Source organism: Notolepis coatsorum (assembly GCF_963971535.1).
Source record: "Notolepis coatsorum genome assembly, chromosome: 1".
NCBI classification, from domain to species: domain Eukaryota; kingdom Metazoa; phylum Chordata; class Actinopteri; order Aulopiformes; family Paralepididae; genus Notolepis; species Notolepis coatsorum.
In genome coordinates, this window is record NC_140165.1 from 71256062 (window position 1) to 71280906 (window position 24845).

Genomic DNA, 24845 nt, shown 5'->3' on the forward strand with positions numbered 1-24845 from the left:
AGAACTGTTCAACTCCCCTGGAGCCACAGCCAGCAGAGAAGCCTGTTTACTTTAGCTTTCCGTCCATTCAAAAAACCCTGACGAAGTTTGAATCCCAAAAACAGGCTTCGGGGACAGCCTTACCAAACATTATGTATATTATTCAAATAGACTGAAACATGTTCCGTTGTGATGTCACAGTATGATGTCATAATAGACCATTCTAGAACATTTGTGATGTCACAGTATGATGTCATAATAGAACATTCTAGAACATTTGTGATGTCACAGTATGTAGAACATTTGTGTATATGTTCAACAATTCTCTCAGAAGGGCTCATTTGCATCTTTGAACAGTACTGAACAGTACTGAACAGATAGACTAAACAACATAGATTGAAGCCTACATTTCTCAACCAAGGTGCCTTGCCTACCATTTTGCTGTGGAAAGTGTCCACAACAGCTGTTCTACTTGAATACTGAATGTTAATATTTAATCAGACAATATTCAATACTGAATGTTAATTCAGGTTGACAGTTGCATCATTTGACAGTTGACAAGGGCCCTGCTGGAAAGTTGATTTAATAAAAGAAAAAATCCTCATTTAATCAGACTAATCACTTTATTCAAATTGAGGATTTAGTTTGAGGGGGAAAAAAAGAAAGAAAATAATTATAAAGAAAAAATTCGATTTTTTTTTATTAAAAACGAAGGTTCGAACGTCCGTTCGAAAAACCCTGACGAAGTTTGAATCACTTTATTCAAATTGAGGATTTAGTTTGAGGTTATAAAAAAGAAAAAAATATTATAAAATTATTTAATTTTAATTTTAATTTTTTTATTAAAAACGAAGGTTCGAACATCCGTTCGAAAAACCCTGACGAAGTTTGAATCCCAAAAACATGCTTCGGGGACAGCCTTATGTTGGGTGGTGGGTAGGATGGATTAGTCGGCGAAGTCACACGTGTTAGATATGAATGATTGACAGTACAAGAAAGCCAATGGTAATTACCATTAGAAGAATATATTGGTCTACAATTGTGTCCATCAACGAGTTTTGTGACTATGAGCCAATGGCCATGCACAGGGGAGGAAACTAACTTTTTGGCTTACCAGCCAACTGGCGAGTATCTGATTTTTTTTACCAGCCAAACAGATTTTTTACCAGACAAAAAAAATCGCTAATTGTGATAATTACTTCTTTGTATGTCAACATCTGGGTAGGCACACTGTGCCTTTAAGACAGCACGGTGGTCTTACGACAGTGCTGTGACGTACCGTCAAGTGTTGTGGTAACGTCAGTTGGGTTGGTGTGCTGTTGTCTGGTTGAGCTTAGCTAGCCCCTTTCGTGACTGCGATATGCAAGCCAGGGGCTTTTGAGCATGAAATAAAATGTCTAACCTTACGTCATAGTCCGGTGCTTTTTCGGAAACATTATAGTCATAACAGATACACCTAGCTGGCTGCTTTGAGCACACGGGGCTAACGTTAGCTAGCAAGCAGCTATATAAGTAACGCTAACTAGAAGCTAACCACTGTATACAGTTCCAGTAGACAACATTACACCTCTGATTTAAATGTGTCCTTAGTAACTTATACTCGATGGTTGTACTAGGGTTGGATGCAGTTCCCCGTTGGTCAGTCTGTCTGTTTTCCATCTTCTGCTGTGTTTAACGTTATCTGTTTGAGAGTGCTCCTGATGGCTAGCCTAGTACCGCAGGACTTTTATTATTATATGTCCGCACTGCGCAAACGTTTATTAAACATTATATGTCCGCGGGTGGTCTTGTGCAGTGCTCTCGTGGCACAGTGTCAACTAAAGCGAACACTCAGAAGACGCGCACCGTTTGCCAGTGCAGTGATTGCAGAATGTTTAATTTTTTTGTATACTCGCCAGACTGGCGAGTGGTCTTCATGAATCACTCGCCAAACGTAAAAAATACTCGCATTTGGCGAGTAAAGTGGCCTAATTTCCTCCCCTGGCCATGCAGTATCGTGTGGCCCGGCCTTCAGAGGGCGGGTTCAGTTGTCACATATAAATGGGGAGTTCCTCAGTTTCGCGCACTCTCAACTCGTCTTCCCTTGTGTGATAAGACTTGTTCTTCTACCTCCAGACAAAATGAGGGAAATTGTCCATCTCCAAGCCGGTCAGTGTGGAAACCAGATTGGAGCCAAGGTTAGTAAATATTCTGTGTTTAATATCCAAGATAAAGCAGAATCCTCGGTTCAGAGCCCGGTGCTTTGTGTGCGTGTCTGTAACCACAGTACCACACCCTGCCGTTACCAATGTCACTTGTGTATGAGCTGGCCTTCTTCATGTCAAATAATTGTCATCTGTTTTCAATTATATTGTTGTTGCACGTTGATATTGTGGTGATGTTTTGTCAAATCACTTCGCATTATTTCATTTAGCCATTTTTGCAACATTATTTGTGACGACGGTTGACATTTCTTTTTGTGACGAGGGTTGAGATTTTTTCTTGAAACTATCCAGATTATGTAAATTATGAAGTATATTATAAGTCTATTTTGGCCCATATGTTTTGGATTACTAAATGAAGACGTATATTTTTTACATCAATAAGCTTAATTTAACGTTACTATACATTTGGCCCACTGCAATGTGCAAAAAAATAAGTAGGTTTAACGTTAGTCCTGGGGACAACTCGATGCCATCGTTTTAATTAAAGTATTGTAGTTGTAACGAAACTCCCAACGACCTTAATCGTCGCAGTTAAAACATTATTGTGATGTTTTTCTTTCATAATTAATGCTCAATGGCCTGCTCTTTATGGAATTCATTGAGCGCGCGCCGCGCTCCTGATGTGAGCGGTTAGTCAATGATGTCAGCACGAACATTTCAAAATGGTCGTTTATGGATTTCAGCCAGCGGTTCCCGCTGCACGGAGGGAGATTTTCACATTTCTGCGCCAGTGACAGACAGTCTACTAATGATGACGACATGTGTTCTATATTGTGAAAATTTTTACATATTACGTAAACATGGAAGTAGTTGATCCCCTGGGCTTGGAAGAATAATAGGGTTTTTGCCATTGCTTGTATATTATTGCTTAATGCTTACCTAATTCAATGACTTATCTCTTTCAGTTCTGGGAGGTGATTAGTGATGAACACGGCGTTGACCCAACGGGCACATACCGCGGAGACAGTGACCTGCAGTTGGACAGGATCAATGTCTACTACAATGAAGCAATGGGTAACTTTTAATTTTGGGAATTCCTAATTGGATGATGATGACATTCCATTTAGCCGAGTTCAATTGCTGTTGTGTTTTTCTGACTTGCTCTCCCCTCTCTTTCCCCTAGGTGGTAAATACGTGCCCCGTGCTGTGCTTGTCGACCTAGAGCCAGGGACTATGGACTCAGTGAGATCCGGACCCTTTGGCCAAATCTTCAGACCAGACAACTTTGTGTTCGGTAGGTAATGAAATTGTCATTGTGTGACAGACACAATGTGATTGTATTTGTGTTATTTAGTTGCAGTGCCATGTTTGGCCACTGAGTGGCGCTCCATTGTTTGTGCCTGATGTAGCTACAGGTTTAATTTGATTTAACCTGAGCCAGTGACTTCTTCACTTCCTGTTCCAACTGACGTCAGACGGCAGCATCAAATCAAGGGTCAACTTGTTATAGTAGTTTCCCTACGATGTGGCTAGTAGTTTTAATATAGTTGTGTATATTGAATAATGCTGTATGGCCATAGACCTTATTGTATAATTTGTAAATAATAAATGAGTTTGTGCCCAATCCCAAAAGCAATGTCTAAGCTATTGTGCTAAGCTATCCTGGTACTGTTCATGCTGACAAGTTGACGTCACACAGCCAGACATGTTACATTTAATGTTGCCACATGTCCTGTGCAATGGTGTAAAGTATTTTTACTCAAAAGCACTGTACCAAGGTACATTTCTACTGTACTACATTTCAATGGAAATATTTATCAATTACTTTGAAGAAATATAATTTTTCATGCGAGACGTGTCATGGGTAGATGAAGGTGCTATTCTATTCACATTTTAAGTCTTGTCAAACTTCAAGAGGACATTGATGGGTGCAACCATAACTGGACCACACATAAAATATAATATATAATAGAATAGAATATATACACGTGTTGGCGGTTAGGTGGTCGAGCGGAGATTGCGTTCGTCACCAGCCCCGGAGCTGTGAGCTTGGTTCGCCTGTTCGAATCCAGCTCACAGCTCCGGGGTTGTCACCAGCTTGGCTGGCCGTCTGCACTGATACAATTGGCTGTATCAGAGGGTGGGAGAAGCTGGCGGGGTGGGTCCGGGTCGTTGTAAACAGCGACTCCTACAGTTCGGTCGGGGCGCCTGCTAAGCGCGGATTGGACGTGAGGGGGATAGTGTGGTCCTCCCACACGCTACGCCCTCTCAATGAGAATCCGCGCTGCCAGGTGAAAAGAAGCGGTGATTGGCTGGACGTGTGTCGGAGGAAGCACGTGGTAGCCTCCACTCTCCCAAATGATCTGACTGTGGGGGGTAAAGCGCAGCGACCAGGAAGGGACTGGGAATTGGCATACGACTAACATTGGGATGGGAGAAAATCGGAGGAAAATGGAGGGGGAAAAAGACCAAAAAAAAAATATATATATATATATATACACGTTACATTTTTATACTTAATAAAGAAATACTTTATATTCAGTGGCTAGTTCTGGCTGAAGCCGAACTAGAATGGAGAATTAAGACAACTCCTTCCCTCCACTAGTCTGAGGGTCCACCTTGGGCAAGTGTTGGTACCCTCTCTAGCCTCCCTACCTAGGGATACAGTGGCCACACTGCCTTGTGTGTGTGCATAGGGATACGCAAAGGCTAAGGTGAGAACCCTGAAAGAAAACCGCACTGCCTTGTGTATAGGAATACGCAATGGCTAGGTCCTCACTGACAATGGGGTTACCTGTAAGGAAGGGCATCCGAGGTATAAAACTAGCTACAAACCAAAAATAATGACTCCAGTGGCGTGAAGTCATCGTCCGTCCAACTTCACTGTAGTGGGAAAATAGGGACGTAAAACAAAGATGATGATTATTCAATATCACTTTCTTTCTCTTACCATGGTAGAATTGTGAATTTTAAGACCTGAGGTTTTCATCTGGGTATTTATTACTTTTTTACTTGGTAAATGTAAATAAACTATGTTCCACCACTGGTCCTGTGAGATTAGTGCTGATGTGTTGTTGTTGTTTGCAGGCCAGAGCGGTGCAGGTAACAACTGGGCGAAGGGCCACTACACGGAAGGAGCGGAGCTGGTGGACTCTGTGATGGATGTGGTGAGGAAGGAGGCGGAGAACTGCGACTGCCTGCAGGGCTTCCAGCTCACGCACTCCCTGGGCGGCGGCACGGGCTCCGGCATGGGCACTCTGCTCATCAGCAAGATCCGTGAAGAGTATCCAGATCGCATCATGAACACCTTCAGCGTGGTGCCGTCGCCCAAAGTGTCGGACACAGTCGTTGAGCCTTACAATGCTACGCTGTCGGTCCACCAGCTGGTAGAAAACACAGACGAGACCTTCTGCATTGACAATGAGGCCTTGTACGACATTTGCTTCCGCACCCTCAAACTTACAACCCCCTCATACGGCGACCTCAACCACCTGGTGTCGGCCACCATGAGCGGCATCACCACCTGCCTCAGGTTCCCCGGACAGCTCAACGCCGACCTGCGCAAACTGGCCGTCAACATGGTCCCGTTCCCCCGGCTGCACTTCTTCATGCCCGGGTTCGCCCCGCTCACCGCCAGGGGCAGCCAGCAGTACAGATCCCTGACGGTCCCAGAGCTCACCCAGCAGATGTTCGACGCCAAGAACATGATGGCCGCCTGCGACCCCCGTCACGGACGCTACCTCACCGTGGCGGCCATTTTCCGCGGCCGCATGTCCATGAAGGAGGTGGACGAGCAGATGCTGAATGTACAGAATAAGAACAGCAGCTACTTCGTTGAGTGGATCCCCAACAACGTGAAGACCGCCGTCTGCGACATCCCTCCCCGCGGCCTCAAGATGGCGGCCACCTTCATCGGCAACAGCACGGCCATCCAGGAGCTGTTCAAGCGCATCTCCGAGCAGTTCACCGCCATGTTCAGGCGCAAGGCCTTCCTCCATTGGTATACCGGAGAGGGCATGGATGAGATGGAGTTCACCGAGGCGGAGAGCAACTTGAACGACCTGGTGTCAGAGTACCAACAGTACCAGGACGCCACCGCAGAGGAGGAGGGCGAGTTCGAGGAGGGAGAGGAGGATTTAGCTTAAATTGGATGTAATGGTGTCTCTACCAAGCTGTGTAATTCACTGACCTGTCAGATGACCTTTCCAGTGTGTTTCCATCATCTGTCCTTATGTTTTGTCACCTTTTTGCTGGCTCTTCTCTTGTCTGTTGATGAGTGTAGTTCAAAGAGTTCCACTATCTATTAAAGATAGATTGATGGGTGGGTGTAGTTCAAAGAGTTCCACTATTAAAGAAAATTGATGGGTGGGTGTAGTTCAAACAGTTCCACTATATATTAAATATAGATTGATGGGTGGGTGTAGTTCAAAGAGTTCCACTATACAGCTACCAGAATTATTATAATCTTTTACAGATAGATTGATGGGTGGGTGAAGTTCTTTTTTTTGAACAAATGTTTTTTATTTTCCCTTTTTTTACAAGAAACAAGACAAACAATACAGTAACAGTAATAATCAACGATAAATCACAGGACAATAACAGAAATAATAATAACAATAATGATAGTACAGTAATTAAATCAGAATGAAAGTAGATTAAAAGACATAAAAATAATAAATACAATACATGGGCTCTTGCTCGCTCTTCCCTCCCCCACCCCCCTCAGGACCCCCACTTGGACTATACATCCACTACTTCATTCAACATCAGAAAATTCCAAATTTATATGCGTTCCTTTATCTTATCCACCACAGCTACCCAGACTGCTGGCTTCATTAACACCTAAAATTTGTGCAGTGGATATCTCTAGATAAATCACATCGAGATAGGTGAGAATCCATACCTTCCGGCACATTTTATCCGGTTGAATCCAGCGTGACTCTATCAACTTTTTGGCAGCCGTAAGACCCGCCAAAATGAGTCTCTTTACATGTACAGAGGTCGATAACTGAGAAACATCATTCAACAACAGTACAGAAGGCAGTGTCGGTATGGTCAGAGATAAAAATTCTGATAATTGAGTGGTGACATTTTCCCAGAAAGTCTTAACAGGAGGGCATTCCCAATACATATGCATATATGTACCAATAGCATCGTTTGAACACAAGGAGCATCGAGAGTCCAGTCTGAGACCCATTAGGTACAATCGTCTAGGGGTCAGGTAAGTCCTATGAACAAAGTTAAGATTAATCTGTTGGTGATCTGGGTTGCGTGATGATAGCCGAACATTTTCCCAGACTGCATCCCAATCAAAATCTACTTCCAGGTTTGGGATATCCTTCCTCCAAACCGAGTCTAGGGGAAGGATCTTATATGAGGACATAAGTAAGTGGCGATAAAAGTCAGAGACGAAGCCTCTCTACGTCTCCTTGTCATAAAATAATTTGTGAAATCTGTGGTGCTCAAGTGGAACATCTAATGGGACTCCGTGAGCCTTCAAAGCTGCTCTTATTTGTAAATAGAAGAAAAAAGTGGAACTGGTGAGGTCAAATTTGTTGGATATATCTCGATAACTGCGGAGACCATGGTCATCGAAGATATCCCCCAATGTGTGTATGCCTTTCTTTTCCCATCCAGGGTATCTGATTGTTGTTGTGCAATAAGGAGTAAATTCTTATTAAATAGGGGAGAATGCCTGTGCCATTTATGGTGGTTACTACACGTTTTCTGTGTGTCACGCCATATCCGGATCACATGTGTAATAAGGGCCAAATCTTAAGTTGCATTGTTTAATTGATATGTTGGTGTACACTATATCCTGCAGTGTTACGTTCTGGTTGCTGACTGCTGTCTGGAACCACCCACCATTATGTCATCTGTCACTTGGCTACTGTCACCTGTCACCTGTCTGAAAAACGCGTGCTAAAGCACTACCGCCTCATAGATCATACGACTGTCCCATTAATCTCCTACCCGGTACCTCTCCGCCCCGCGGGCGTATGTTCTCTCTCTCACACCCCGAGACCTTGGCCATGAACACCTACATTGAGGAGGCATTGCTTGCGGGGCACATACGTCCTTCCACATCCCCTGCCGGCGCTGGCTTCTTTTTTGTTGGTAAAAAGGATGGGGGTCAGCGTCCGTGCATTGATTATAGGGGATTGAATGACGTTTCCATCAAGAACCGATATCCTTTACCTCTCATGGACACTGCTTTTGAGTGCTTACAGGGGGCGCAGGTCTTTTCTAAACTTGACTTACGTAATGCATACAATCTGGTCAGGATTAGAGAAGGAGACGAGTGGAAGACTGCATTTAATACGCCTAATGGTCACTGAGTATTTGGTCATGCCCTTTGGTTTGGCTAATGCTCCGGCAGTCTTCCAAGCCCTGGTTAACGATGTGCTGTGAGATTTGATTGGGGTGTTGGTGTTTGTTTACCTAGATGATATCCTAATTTTTTCTTGCGATATGGTGCAACACCAACTGCACGTTCGAGAGGTGCTAGACCGTCTCCTCAAGCATCAACTATTCGTTAAGGCGGAGAAGTGTGTGTTTCACACTGATACCGTTTCCTTCCTGGGCTTTGTGTTGACGAAGGGTGATCTTCGCATGGATCCAGCCAAGGTGAGTGCAGTCTTGGACTGGCCACGGCCTTCGTCGCTCAAGAGGTTACAACGTATTTTGGGCTTTGCAAATTTTTACAGGCGCTTTATTCTCAACTTTAGCGCCTTAGCCAATCCGCTAACAGCTCTCACTAAGGCCTCTCTCCCTGGCTTTGAATGGTCGCCTAGGGCGGAGTCGGCCTTCTGCGATCTCAAACATCGGTTTGCTTCCGCCCCTGTATTGATCCGCCACGATGCAGAGGTTCCATTCATTGTGGAGGTGGATGCTTCTGACATCGCGGTGGGGGGGGGGGGGGGGGTGCTCTCAGAGATGCTTAAAGGATGGGAAAGTGCACCATGTGCTTTTTTTCTCGCCGTCTGTCACCAGCCGAGCGTAACTACGACGTGGGTAATCGGGAGTTGTTGGCTATCAAGTTGGCACTGGAGGAATGGAGACATTGGTTAGAGGGGGCGGCACATCCTTTCATTGTTTGGACCGATCATAAGAACTTGGCTTACATCCAAGGGGCTAAATGCCTTAACGCTCGCCAGGCCAGGTGGGCGTTATTCTTCACACGATTTCGATTTACCATCTCCTATAGGCCCGGTTCCAAGAACATCAAACCTGACGCGTTATCGCGCCAGTTTGATCTTCCTGGTCGGGAGGAGCAGCCCCATCCCATTATTCCACCGGCCTTGATTTTGGCACCCGTGTCTTGGGGCATAGATAAGGTCGTAAGTTCGGCGCTGACACAGGATCCCGATCCTGGTGGGGGCCCTCCGGGGCGGTCCTATGTGCCCAAGGCGGCACGCTCACGCTTGCTGCAGTGGGCACATGCCTCATCCCTCACCAGCCACCCTAGGGCCACCAGGACCCTGGAATTTATCCGTAGGAGGTTCTGGTGGTCGACAGTGGAGGGGGATACGCGTTCCTTTGTGGCGGCCTGTCCGGTGTGCGCGCGCAGTAAGACCTCTCGCCGTGCACCGGCAGGTCTCCTCCGGCCGCTTCCTATTCCTAAACGGCCCTGGTTGCACATATCCCTGGACTTTATTTCTGGCCTCCCCCTTTCGGACGGGTTCACCGCCATTTTGGTGGTGGTGGACCGGTTCTCTAAGGCGGCTCACTTTATTCCCCTCCCCAAGCTTCCCTCGGCCCGAGAGATGGCTGATCTGGTGATACAGCATGTCTTTCGGGTCCACGGGCTTCCAGTGGATATCGTGTCGGACCGGGGTCCTCAGTTTGCCTCCAGGTTCTGGAAGGCGTTTGCCGCCGGTCTCGGCGCCTCCGTCAGCCTTTCGTCTGGGTTCCATCCGCAGTCGAACGGGCAGACGGAGCGCGTCAACCAGGACCTGGAGGGGGTCTTGAGGTGTTACGTTGCCGGTTGCCCGGCAACGTGGAGTAGGAGGTTGGCCTGGGCTGAGTATGCGCATAATACCCTCCTCTCCTCCTCTACCGGTATGTCTCCCTTTCAGTGTCAGTATGGTTTTCAACCTCCTCTGTTTCCCGAGCAGGAGCAGGAGGCGGAGGTGCCCTCGGCCCAGGCACATGTGGCTCGCTGCCGCAGGACGTGGAAGCGGGTCCGGGCGGCGCTGCAGAAGGTTTCGGTTAGTACCCAGCGGCAGGCTAACCGCAAGCGTCGTCCGGCTCCGGTTTACCGTCCTGGGCAGCGGGTTTGGCTTTCCACCCGGGATCTCCCTCTCCGGGTGGAATCCAGGAAGCTGGCTCCTCGCTTTATAGGGCCCTTTAAAGTGGTACGTCGGGTGAATCCTGTGGCTTACTGACATATTTAACCTGTCCTTAGAACAGGCTGTCATCCCCACCTGCCTGAAGAAGTCCACTATTATCCCTGTACCCAAAAAATCCAAGCCTGCTTGCCTCAACGACTACCGCCCTGTAGCTCTCACCTCCATAGCCATGAAGTGCTTTGAGAAGCTAGTAAAGGGCTACATCTGCTCCTCCCTCCCCATCAACCTGGACCCCCTGCAATTTGCATACCACCCCAACAGGTCCACGGAGGACGCCATAGCCCATGTGCTGCACACAGCAGCATCACACCTGGACAAGAGGAAGGGGAACTATGTGAGAATGCTATTCATCTGCATTCAATACCATAGTCCCCTCCAAACTCATAGCCAAGCTCAGGGACCTGGGCTTGAACTATGACCTCTGCCAGTGGGTCTTGGACTTCCTGACGGGCAGACCCCAGGTGGTGAGAGCAGGCAACTGCACCTCCTCATCCATCACCCTCAACATAGGGGCCCCCCAGGGCTGTGTTCTGAGTCCCCTCCTCTACTCCCTGTACACACACGACTGTGTGGCTCAGCGGAGTAGCAACACAATCATCAAATTTGCTGACGACACAGTATTGGGGGGGTATGATCTCTGCAAATGACGAGAGGGCCTACCTGGAAGAGGTCAAGGTCCTGGCGGGATGGTGCCAGGAAAACAGCCTCTCCCTGAACGTCAGCAAAACAAAGGAGATGATTGTGGACTTCAGGAGGTCGGGGGTCAAGGACTACAGCCCCCTCAGCATCGACGGGGCACCGGTTGAGAGAGTGAACAGCTTTAAGTACCTCGGAGCCCACATATCCGAGGACTTGACATGGACCACACACATTGACAGTGTTGTGAAGAAGGCACGACAACGCCTCTACTTCCTCAGGCGCCTAAGGAAGTTCCAAGTCAGTCAGAAGATCCTTAAGAACTTCTACTCATGTACAATAGAGAGCATCCTGACTGGCAACATCACCTCCTGGTTTGGGAATAGCACTGCACAAGACCGAAGCAGACTACAAAGAGTGACACGTTCAGCCGAACGCACAATTGGAGGGGGGCTCCCCACTCTCCAGAACATTTACAACAAGCGGTGCAGGGGCAAGGCTAAGAGAATCATTAAGGACTCCAGCCACCCGAACAACTGCCTCTTTGAACTGCTGCGGTCAGGCAAGCGATACCGGAGTCTCGAGGCGAGCACAGAAAGACTCAGAAGAAGCTTCTATCCCCAGGCCATCAGGGGACTGTAGCACCCACTCCCCACACTTTATATTTATTGATAAAGGATTTGCACTACAACTCGTACACCTTACTGTAAATTGTACCTAAATTGTACCTCATCCCATTTCTGCTTTGCACTATATAGTATTGTATATTAGTACACTGCATAGTATATTGTATATTATATGGTAACTCAGTTACGTCTATTCTGCATCGAACATTGTACATATGTCTATACTGAACATTGTGACCTCATTTTCTACTTCTAATTTACATGCTATACTATGTTATTTGATACTTATCTTGTCTAGCACAGTCTCTGGAGCGTAACAGTAAGAAGCATTTTGTATAAAAGTATTCTGTACTTCTGTATGACAACTATTAAAGAAACTTGATAACTTGAACTGTTGAAGCCGTTCCTCTCATCGCCCTTGGCCCCGCCACTGCCTACGGTTCCTCCGCCTCGGTTTATGGGTGGTCAGCCCATTTACACGGTGCGGAGGATACTGGGTTGTAGGCGGAGGGGTAGGGGGTTTCAGTTCTTGGTGGATTGGTAGGGGTACGGGATAGAAGAGCGTTCTTGGGTGCCTCAAAGGGATATTTTAGATCCCAGCCTGATCGTTGATTTCTGGCGGCTGAATCCCGAGGCCCCCAGGTGAACGTCTGGTGCCGTTCGTCGGGGGAGGGTACTGTTACGATTCTGGTTCTTGACTACGGTCGAGAACCACCCACCTTCTCTGTCATCTGTCACCTGATTGCTGTCACTTGTTTTTCCCTGTCATTTAGTGCTGTCACTTAGGGGTTGGCTTCTGATTGGCTGTCACGGGGGTGTGTGTGGAATGTTGGTATTTGGTGGCTATGTAACATTCCTTTCCTCTGCTTGTCATTCGTCAGGTCTTCTCTATAGGCATTCGGAGATAACGCGGCCGGTTCCAGTTCTGGACCACCACTAAGCTCCATTATCTATTCTCTCGTTCCCGTGCCTTGGCATAGTATCCTAGTATTACTCTTTGTGTTCTTTACTATTAAAGTCGAACCTGTTCAAGAGTATACCTTCTCCGTCTCTGTGATTGCCTACAACAATTGGAACTCACCTACCTCCATCCTGACAGCACATGTCACATGACCTGGCCAATCAGAGCGCAAAACTCGCACGCGGAAACAAACAGTTGTCGAAAGTATTCACGCTTCGGGGACAGCCTTACCATACATATTATTTATATTATTCAAATGGACTCAAACATGTTCCGTTGTGATGTCACAGTATGATGTCATAATAAAACATCTAGAACATTTGTGATGTCACAGTATGATGTCATAATAGACATTCTAGAACATTTGTGATGTCACAGTATGATGTCATAATAGACATTCTAGAACATTTGTGATGTCACAGTATGATGTCATAATCAAACATTCTAGAACATTTGTGTATCTATTCAATAATTCTCTCAGAAGATCTCATTGTGCATCTTGAAACAGTACTGAACAGGACTGAACAGATAGAGTAAACAACATAGATTGAAGCCTGCATTTCTCAACCAAGGTGCCTTGCCAACCGTTTAGCTGTGGAAAGGTGAGTGTCCACAACGGCTAGCTAGCTGTTTTACTTGAATACTGAATGTTAATATTGAATCAGACAATATTGAATACTGAATGTTAATTCAGGTTGACAGTTGACATAATTTGACAGGGGGCTGGGAAGTTGATTTAATAAAAGAAAAAATACTCATTTAATCAGATTAATCACTTTATTCAAATTGAGGATTTAGTTTGAGGATAAAACCTTTTTTTTAAAGAATTTATTTAAAATTATTCTCATTTTTTTTAATTAACGTTAAAAACGAAGGTTCGAACGTCCGTTCAAAAAACCCTGCAGAAGTGTGTGTAATGTGTGTGCACCATCTCTCCCTCGTCGGGGACACACACATACACAAACTTGACTGCGTGTGTGTCGGGGACGTAGGCATAGTGTAACCCGACACTTCCTCAAACGGGGTGTCATGTACGAAGGTCTAACGACCGCACCGAAGAGTATCTGGACCAGGCTGTACATGAACAGAAACAGCCTCTCTCAGTAAATGCTTTCAAAATAGTCCCGGGCAGGTAGGTAATAATAAACACAAGACGTTGTTCCAAAAATAGTAAATGATATTTATTATGCCGGGTAGGAATTGAAACCTCCACTGATGTTTAGATCGGCCACAAAGGGAAAAAACAACCCACAAACAATTAACAAACAGGGAGAGGGATAAGGGGAGGACAAACAAGGTAAGTATAATAATAAACAAGTCTGGATAAACAAAGAAACACCACTCTAACCATGCAGCTCACAGTGTAGGATGAACACCACTCTAACCCCAATGTTTGGAGTGTAGGATGAATCACCACTCTAACCATATAGCTCACAGTGTAGGATGAATCTAAGAAGGCCAACAAGATCTACATATATATACTTAAAGGTACAAGCTCACCTGGATAAACAAAGAAACACCACTCTAACCATGCCGCTCACAGTGTAGGATGAACACCACTCTAACCCCAATGTCTGGAGTGTAGGATGAACACCACTCTAACCATATAGCTCACGGTGTAGGATGAATCCAAAGTGGCCAACAATATATATATCTCCCACAAACATGTAAAGAACAATGGCAACCTCACTCTACTCTGGTCACTGGCAATTGACTGAGAATGAGGCGCCCAGACGTGTGTGTGCTGTCAGGTATTTGGCTACCCATCCCTCTTGAGGTGATTGCCATCAGCTGTCATCCATTAGGCAATCAGCACTCTTCAGTAGGAATGGGCAGCACCTGACAGGGAGAGAAAAAAGACAGCATTAGCTCTCATGTTCACACACACTGTTACGTGCCCCCGTGGGGAGACGCAACACTAGGCCACAGACAGGATAGGTGAGGATGCAGTGACACAAAACACCATAGACAGATTGTAAAATAACAATATTTATTGTACACAAATGAGATCAGCAACACAGAGAGCAAAGAGGACCTACCAGTGAGCACCAAATAATATCAAAATGAAACAAAAGCCCCCCCCCCCTTTACAGGCGCGGACGCCCCAAAGTACAGGAGGTGGTGCTCACTCTAAGCTGGTGTCTTTAACAGTAGTTCTCCTACGTGATGCAGATGTAGACCCCAGGGTATCTTTCTGCCCTCAATGTCCCTGTGTGCGAAACAAAAGGTTAGAAACAACACAATCACCATAGGCTGGGTGACAAACAAATATACAAAGGGTTAGTACAGAAATGTACAACAACACAAAAGATACAATGCTATATAGACCAATGGCCCAAATAACTAGAGCTTTGACCAGCTCTCACACACAATGAGCTCACACAGAGCTTTGATTAGCTCTCACACAGAATTAGCTCCAATTAAGCTTTTACCAGCTCTGACACAAATGTACCCTAAGAGCCTCAGCTCTATTACCAAAAGCCACAAAAGAGAGGGTGTAACAAAGAGTGTGTACAAAGACACCAAGAGCTCTACTTTACCACATCAATGAACCAGAGAGCTCTACCTACAAAAGCACCAACACACTAGAGCCATAGTTACCACCAACACACAGACCAAACGAACCAGGGAGCTAACTAACACTGAAACACAAAGGGTATTATGAAGGGAGTGGATGTTGATTGTGGGACGAGTCTCAGCTGCCGCTGCACCGGGGTGAGTGGGTGATTGACCAGCTGCTGCTGCAACTGGGAACCTGAGAGTGGGATATGAAGACACAAGAGGGAGACAAGACAACAACAAACAAAACATGCCTATATACACAACAGATTACATACATTACTCCCATATATATATACATAAGGACACAGTCCGTAACACTCCCCCCCATAAAGAGTCAGCCCATGGCTGGCGACAACACAACACCCAAGTACCCCATCAGTTTTCCCAAAGAACACAGATCATAACACAAAACAAAACATCCACCACTGCCACCAACCAAACAGACCATCACCATCCGCTTCTTCATACCTCTCTTGGTAGCATTTGACATGATCAGGGGTGCTGTTGACACAAAATGTCCAGGGGTACAGCAGACCCAACACCAACATCAAAAGATTTAAGACCGTGGTCTGAGAAGGCACCTCACAAAAAGAAAACAGAGGGACGGTTCAAGGTTAAAACGCACAATGGCAGACTGCTGCCCTTTTCCTCCTCACAAAGAAAAACACATAATACAATGTGAGAAAGATCACACAGCATAGCACAAAATGCAGCGTCACAATACGCTGAGCAGCAGAGAGACCCCCCTCAGAGACATCACTAGCCTCCTGCAGCCACTTTACAAGCCTGCACACACAAGACAACAAACCCCTCACCTGAGGTTTGTTGTGAAGAGTCTCTCCCATCAGCTGCTTCCTTAACAGCCTAAAAGGGCTGCTCACTGACCGAATGCTATTCACCACCGAACTGACCACCTCCCTGCTTCCAGCTAACCCTGGAGCAGGAGCAGTAAACGAACATGTGCCCAACCCAGCGTCTCCACTCTGGGCATCCACCAGCTTACCACAAGTCCTGGGTAACCGTGGTGCGTCAGAGGCTAGTGTTCCCCGTCGAATTGTCACCCTGTCACTCGTCACAACTACAGGTTGTGGAGCACGGGTGATCGCACACACTGGCACATCTGGGAGAAACGGAGCAAACACATCAGGGCACAAAACATTAGTGTTGTGAAGGATCAGATTAAACCGAATATATATATTTATTTATGGATATATATTTAATAGTATTTGTATATCGTTTGATATCCCTTGTATATTCCTTGTACATATACACTGAATATCCCTTTAGTCTACTAACAGCCCATAATAGTTTCATTCTCTCATTGGACAAGAACCTGGCGCCAGCAGCCAAGCCCCTTGGTTCAAGTTCAATCGTGCCGACGAACATGTCGTTACTAGCCCGGTTCCGCGTAGGAATACGTCTGGCGAAATACGAATGGTACTATTTGTTCACAGCGCATATATATATGGCGCAAGTAAAGTAGAACTTTCTTTTAGTCCCTTAGCCCTTAGTTCTTTACCCTCCAACCTAGTGGCAAGACGTTAAGCCTCACCCACGATACACGTGTGGTGCAGTATGGTCAATTTGGCCTCAGAATGGCATTGAGACATCGTGTGGATTAATAGTTGAATTGTCATAGTTTGGCACTATACCGTCGAGTGGGACGTATTTCTATTAAGTTAATAATAGTCTATTATGTATGGTGCATCGTTCGGTTAGAGTTATAAAGTGAGCAGTACCCCCATCGTTCCTCGCGTTATCTAGAGTCTTAACCAGGCTGGGCAGACCACGTGTGGTGCTTTCATCCGAGGAGTTCTGGGCCAGGACGAGTGGACCTGCACATTGGATTACCTTACCCGGACGACGGCGAGCCCTACACGGCTTGGATTATCTACTTGCTTTGGGTGCTTTGATTATGCCATGGATAACAGCCAACACTGGTGAGTGTTGGAACTACCCCCCGAGAGGAGTCCAGGTGAGACGGCGCTCTACCCCGAGTGAGGTCGCCTCACGTCTCTTCGTTGTGGACCGGCAGCTACCGTCTACAAGAGGGCCCAGCTGTGTTCATCTGTGGACCAAGGTTCTGTGGGCACCGTGTTCAGCACTCTGAATTCTCCCAAGAAATCGTTGGCCAGATGGGATATCGCCAGCGGCTCTCCTAACCCCCCCCCCCCCTACTGACTTACAACCAGCGGGACCCCCTTTTAGTGTATCCAGCTATAATCATTTAAGTACCATCGCTATAGTTCCCTAAAGAACCAGGTTGTATACTTGCTTCCTGCGTAACCAGAGATTGGACATTCAATGTTGATTTGCCTACGAATACTCATTTGCCTTACAAGTGCATTCAAATCATAAATGTCATTAAGTGAACGTTGTATATACCATTTGCTATATAAAATATTCGATTTATACATTTGTGTGGACTTGGTTTCATGGTGGGAAAGTGTTCATCATATCTATATCATGTACTGTGTGGCCAGTAGTTAAAGTACATAATCGGTAGTGGTTTAATGATACCATACTTATCAATACAGTCAGGGAATTGTACCCCTCAGTTACAATTGGTCCTTCGAGCCGGAGGGTAACTAGTGTAATATTAATATAGTGTTATTAATATTGAAATGGCCTATGATGAACACTCCACGAAACGGTCCTCCTAACGTAGAACGCCCGCGGCGCAGACGACAGACACCTCAGTACTTAGAGGATTACGCTGTCAATCAACTACCTAGGCTTCGACAAACGGTAAACGCGGTAAAAGTAGAAAGTAAAATTATGTCTGACCTTAACGACCAGGTTACCCCGACCACAGAGGCCCTAGTGGGTTCTAATGTAACTGACCAAGCTCACGGTGGGGACCAGGAGGGAGCTGACATACCGTTACCCCCCGCCAATACCGAAGAAGTAGTCCCCGACCAGGCCCGGGAGGAAGACAACCCTACAGAGAGAGAACTCTGCACGGAAGAAGAGGAGGAGAGCGCCGAGGAAATAGAGCTCCAGGACTCCCCAACGAGTACCGCCGGGAGCGGCTCACCTCTACAACCGTCTTCCCCCAGCGAAGCGGAGAGGATGCTATCACAGGCGTTCCTCGCCAGCCTGACAGCCTCTACCGAACGCGATCGACTTCAGGGTGAACGCGATCGACTTCAGGGTGAACGCGATCGACTCCAGACACAGCAACGGAGCGAAGAAGAGCGCATACGCCTGGAGATGAGACGCCTTCAGACGGAAGAGAATATGGCAAGAGACCGGGCCGACGCCCAGCGCGCCGCTGCCGGTGCCCAAAGAGAAGCAGATCTCACCAAGCGCGAAGCCGAGCGCGACAGACTACAAGCGCAGCTAATGGAGCAGCTGATCCTCAAGGCAACACCCTCTCCCTCCGCCAGGGGTTCAAGGAACTCGTCGAGACAACAGTCAAGGGCAGCGTCTCCTAACCGAGCAAGCGACCCTGAACTTGACCAACAGACCAAGCCTATACCCCCCGCAGACCCCCTTCCCAGACCGGTCCAAGCGAGACCCAGCTACAAGGAAGGAGCGGCATACACTGCGGAGAAGCTAAATAAACGACTACAGGATCTAGAGGACCTGATAGAAGAAGAAGAGGGAGAGGAGGAGAACCAAGCCCGACGACAGCACAGTACTCCACCGGACCAGGAGGTCCAGTACAGCCCAGGCTATACCCCCGCGGCGCTGCGCTACAGACCCCCGACCCTATTCACGGGTGAGCACGACGCACGACCAGCCCCGAGGAATAGCACCTGGACCAGCGGGCCATGGTACCCTGCCGGTACCAGCCCACAGAGAGGCGCAGGAGGAGACTCGCCTAGGAGGCCTCTCCCCCAACGCTCGCCGATGTATCAGCCATCCACGGCGTCATACATTGCCACACCGACGTTTCCAGACTTCACCTATGAGAATCGAGCACAGTACACGGAGCTCCGGATGTGCTTAGAGACAATGATGGTGGATGTCGCTGATGAACGCCACAAGTATGCAATATTACTGAAGCACCTGAAAGTACAGCGAGCGCACAATATAGCGCTAGCCTATGCCACCTCTACGACCCCATACACCGCGGCTCTAGCAGCGCTGGACCAGAGATATGGACGTATATGGGATTACGTAATCCAAGAGATAAGGCATATTGACCGCCTACCCCCAGCAACAGACAATCGCTCATTAGACGACCTGTCTATAAAAGTGCAGTCCCTGGTAGGGATGCTGGGAGCGCAACGAGAAAAGGGTATGCACGAGCTATACGCCAACTCTAACGTCGAGAGGATTTTAGAGAAGCTGCCACCCGCCAGACAAGAGCGCTTCAGGCGGCAGAGAGACCACCGTGATCCTAACGGTCCCGAACCATCCCTCCTCGATCTAGCCGACTTCCTGGCGAGAGAAGTCAGCAGCTTACGACTGGATACGTTCGTGCGGAGCACACCAAGCTCCAGAGAGGGACCCAGGAGAATAAACGATGGAAGAAGATCGGTGACTGTCATGCACCAATCAGAATCAGTACCGAGCAGTAAGAACCACAGTACCCCCTCGAGAAAAGAGAAGTGGAAGATGGTGTGCCCGTACTGCGAGAAGGAACACTGGCTGTCACAATGTGACCTGTTCACAAAGATGAATGCAGAAGAAGTGAGTCAATGGATAAAGTCCAACAGGCGCTGTTACCGATGTGCGCGCAGTCACATGGCAGCCGAGTGCCGCCTAAAGAAGAGGTGCAGTCGGTGTGACAGAGCCCACCTAGATGTCCTAGACGACAGTAACAGAAGAAAGCCTGCACCTGCACCATCGAGCAGCACCAAGGCAAGTGTCATGTACATTGACCCCGCCAGCAGCAGCGGCGCCCAAGTGCTCTTAAAGGTAGTCCGTGTAACATTGAGCTACCAAGATAAAGTCATGGACACTTACGCCGTCCTTGATGACGGGTCAGAGAAGACCCTTCTGCTCGCGTCCGCTGCGGCCCAGCTGGGACTGCGGGGGAGCGAGAACCAAATGACGATTCGGACAATAAGAAGAGATTTAAAGACGATAAAGGGCGAGAATGTCTCCTTCACTATCGCAGCAAGCGGGCAGCCAGAGCGACGGTATAGGATTACAAATGCTTTCACCAGCCAAGAAATAGGACTATCGCAGTACACCTACCCCATCGCCAAGCTGATGGATAAATATGTGCACCTGCGTCAACTACCTATACCGCTCATAGACGGCGCCACCCCGACCCTGCTGATAGGCTCCGACCACGCAGACCTCATAGTCCCGATAGACCGGGTCCATACAGGACCCCGAGGCTGTCCTGCAGCAGTCGAGACCCGCCTAGGCTGGACACTACAAGGCCCCCTCGCTAAATCTCTCAACCGAACAGCAGCCACTAGCTGCCTCCACTCCAGAGTGACAGAAGAAGACACCACTCTCCTGCAGCATGTCGAGAGGCTATGGACACTAGAGACAATGCCCTTTAAGAACGAAAAGAAAGACATTCGTTCTAAAGAAGACATTTACGCCATAAACCTCCTCGAGCAAGGGACAAAGAGAGTCACAGTCGGCGGAGTGATGAGATACGCAACTCCACTCCTGAGGCGAGAGGGAATGCCCACCTTTCACGCCACGAAAGAAGCTACGGAGCGGTATCTATTGAACACAGAGCGGCGCCTAGCCAAAGACCCCGCTCAAGAGAGTGTGTACCGCGCTGAGATTGAGAAGCTAATCACAGCGGGACACGTAAAGAAGATTGACTGGCGACGCCGTGCGCTGCTCCGCGCCTCTATGATCAAAGGCGGCTTTGATCTCAGGCAGTGGGCCAGCAGCGACCCGCACGTATTGCGCAGCCTCTCCCCCGCGGACAAGGCTGCCAGCAGCGAGACCTGGATGGCGACCATCCCAGGAGAAGCCCAAGAAATGACACTAGGACTAGTCTGGCGCTTCAAAACAGACTCGCTCCACTATAGACACAAACCCCTGACCACGGAGCAGGGAAGGTCGACGGCGATACCGACCACCAGACGGAGTGTGTACAGAACACTCGCCAGACAATATGACCCGTTGGGATGTATTCTACCTTACACCACCAGGGCAAAGATGATTGTACGAGCACTATGGGACAAGGACCAGGGCTGGGACGACCCAATACCCGCACCCCTTGCCTCCACATGGAGAGAGTGGGAGACGGAACTCCGCTCACTCCCAGGCGTCAATATACGCCGCAGCTACTTCCCACCCGCAGTGAGGCCAGAGACATGCAAGATGGATCTACACGTCTTCAGCGACGCCTCCGAAGTAGCCTATGGATCAGTGGCCTACTTGCGTGCCCAAGAGAAGGGAGGAGAGATACACACTGCTTTCATCCTGGCTCGCTCAAGAATAGCCCCACGAAAGCAACAATCTATCCCGCGTCTAGAGCTCTGCGCAGCCCTAGCAGGAGCGCATCTAGCCACGTTAATCCAACGTGAACTCACCATTCCGGTGCACAGAACAATCTTGTGGTCAGATTCCACGACAGTACTCACATGGATCAAGTCTGATTCATGCAGATACAAAGTCTTCGTGGGAGTCAGAGTCACCGAGATTCAAGAGTTAACAGAAGCAGCAAGCTGGCGGTATGTGGACACCAAACACAACCCAGCTGACGTCATCACCCGGGGAATGTCCCTAGATGACCTCACCCGTCGCAACATCTACAGTGACGGACCAGAGTTCCTCAAGCTCCCGGAAGAAGAGTGGCCTACGCCCACCCCACGGGAAGCGAGTAAAGAGGAGGCTGAGAACAAGAAACCTATGTTCTGTGGACTGAGCACAGTCGCCTCCACAGACCCCAACATAGATGATTGCATTACCCTACAGAGTGCACAGCTAAAGACATTCCTGTGGCACCACCCAGAGATTCAGCATACTGCCGACATTTCAGCAGCTGACTACGAAGAAGCAGAACTTCTTCTACTACAACGAGCCCAGAGAGACTCGTTCCCCGATGAGCTAGACTGTCTACAGGGAGGAAAGCCCGTCCCATCAGACAGCAGACTGCTCCACCTGGCACCCGAGAGTGACGCCCATAATCTCATCAGAGTGGGTGGTCGTCTGCGGAGAGCCCCCGACCTACCGGATGACGTTAAGTACCCGATAGTCTTGAACAGCCGACACAAGGTCACAGAGCTGATCATAAAGAAATACGACGAGGATGTACACCACGCAGGAGCAGAGAGAGTCTTCGCGGAGATCAGACGTCGCTATTGGATACTTCAAGGAAGAGAAGCAGTGCGACGCTTCCAGCGAACCTGTCTAGACTGCCGAAAGTGGCGCGCGCAGCCCAGCATACCCCGGATGGCTGACCTACCTCCCTGTCGCCTCCGACTCGGCGACAAGCCATTCCACTCAACAGGCATGGACTGTTTTGGCCCGTTGTATATAAAGAAAGGAAGAGGAACCGAGAAGCGGTGGGGTATTGTATTCAAATGCATGACCACCAGAGCGATACATATCGAACTCCTTCCGACCATGAGCACAGACTCATTCCTTATGGCCTTCCGAAGATTCACATCACGGAAAGGAAAACCGTCTACATTGTTGTCTGATCACGGGACAAACTTCAAAGGCGGAGAAAGAGAGCTGAGAGAGAGCTTCCAGGCTATGGGCCCAGAACTTAAGACCCACCTCGCTCCATCCCAGATTGACTTCCAGTTTAATCCCCCGAACGCACCCCACTTCGGTGGAACCTGGGAACGAGAAGTACGTTCTATAAAGACAGCCCTGTACGCCGTGCTTGGGGCCCAGACTGTGGCGGAAGAAGTCCTAATGACAGTCCTCACGGAGATCGAGGGAGTATTGAACTCCAAGCCCCTCGGCTACGTCTCCAGTGATATAGCAGATGTCGACCCAGTCACCCCCAACACACTCTTGATTGGGCGGCTGGACCCCGCGCTACCCCAGACCATGTACAGGCCTGAAGAAGCGAACGGCCGAAGAATGTGGAGGTACAGTCAAGTACTAGCTGACAACTTTTGGAACAGCTTTCTACTCCACTACCTACCGTCTCTACAGACCCGCCAGAAGTGGGTAAAAGAGAGAGACAATTTGACAGAAAGAACAGTCGTCATGATTATCGACCAGTCACTACCCAGAGCTATGTGGCCGGCTGGCCGCGTAAGCAAAGTGATCACCGGTGCCGATGGCAAGGTCCGAGCAGCTGAGGTGCTCGTCCAAGGGCGAACTTACACACGACCCGTGGCGAGGCTAATAGAACTGCCCAGACTCCCAGACACTATCGATGACGACCATGACCCCATGACTTTGTGAGTTGACTGACCCTTACAGCGGACCTTGAGTGGTAGACAGTGCGGTTAATCTGTCTCTGCTTAGCTAATTAGGTGGGACTAATTAGGGGGCGGATGTTGTGAAGGATCAGATTAAACCGAATATATATATTTATTTATGGATATATATTTAATAGTATTTGTATATCGTTTGATATCCCTTGTATATTCCTTGTACATATACACTGAATATCCCTTTAGTCTACTAACAGCCCATAATAGTTTCATTCTCTCATTGGACAAGAACCTGGCGCCAGCAGCCAAGCCCCTTGGTTCAAGTTCAATCGTGCCGACGAACATGTCGTTACTAGCCCGGTTCCGCGTAGGAATACGTCTGGCGAAATACGAATGGTACTATTTGTTCACAGCGCATATATATATGGCGCAAGTAAAGTAGAACTTTCTTTTAGTCCCTTAGCCCTTAGTTCTTTACCCTCCAACCTAGTGGCAAGACGTTAAGCCTCACCCACGATACACGTGTGGTGCAGTATGGTCAATTTGGCCTCAGAATGGCATTGAGACATCGTGTGGATTAATAGTTGAATTGTCATAGTTTGGCACTATACCGTCGAGTGGGACGTATTTCTATTAAGTTAATAATAGTCTATTATGTATGGTGCATCGTTCGGTTAGAGTTATAAAGTGAGCAGTACCCCCATCGTTCCTCGCGTTATCTAGAGTCTTAACCAGGCTGGGCAGACCACGTGTGGTGCTTTCATCCGAGGAGTTCTGGGCCAGGACGAGTGGACCTGCACATTGGATTACCTTACCCGGACGACGGCGAGCCCTACACGGCTTGGATTATCTACTTGCTTTGGGTGCTTTGATTATGCCATGGATAACAGCCAACACTGGTGAGTGTTGGAACTACCCCCCGAGAGGAGTCCAGGTGAGATGGCGCTCTACCCCGAGTGAGGTCACCTCACGTCTCTTCGTTGTGGACCGGCAGCTACCGTCTACAAGAGGGCCCAGCTGTGTTCATCTGTGGACCAAGGTTCTGTGGGCACCGTGTTCAGCACTCTGAATTCTCCCAAGAAATCGTTGGCCAGATGGGATATCGCCAGCGGCTCTCCTAACCCCCCCCCCCTACTGACTTACAACCAGCGGGACCCCCTTTTAGTGTATCCAGCTATAATCATTTAAGTACCATCGCTATAGTTCCCTAAAGAACCAGGTTGTATACTTGCTTCCTGCGTAACCAGAGATTGGACATTCAATGTTGATTTGCCTACGAATACTCATTTGCCTTACAAGTGCATTCAAATCATAAATGT

At 48.1% G+C, this 24845-nt stretch overlaps 1 protein-coding gene across 4 annotated transcripts; it reads left to right on the forward strand.

Annotated features, from left to right (window-relative positions):
* Positions 1-2099: 2099 nt before the first annotated feature.
* LOC311241043 (tubulin beta-1 chain-like) lies at positions 2100-6268 on the forward strand (the record flags this gene model as incomplete). 4 transcript variants are annotated; one of them, XM_084329721.1, is made up of 5 exons in its annotated part: positions 2100-2156; positions 3089-3197; positions 3307-3417; positions 5211-5278; positions 6137-6268. In XM_084329721.1, the coding sequence occupies 5 exons, from the start codon at positions 2100-2102 to the stop codon at positions 6266-6268; spliced, it is 477 nt and encodes a 158-aa protein (XP_084185847.1). The 4 variants fall into 4 exon arrangements, with proteins under 4 accessions (XP_084185847.1, XP_084185844.1, XP_084185845.1 ...); XM_084329718.1 differs by having other exon boundaries at positions 5211-6268; XM_084329719.1 differs by lacking the exon at positions 3307-3417 and having other exon boundaries at positions 5211-6268.
* Positions 6269-24845: the final 18577 nt, after the last annotated feature.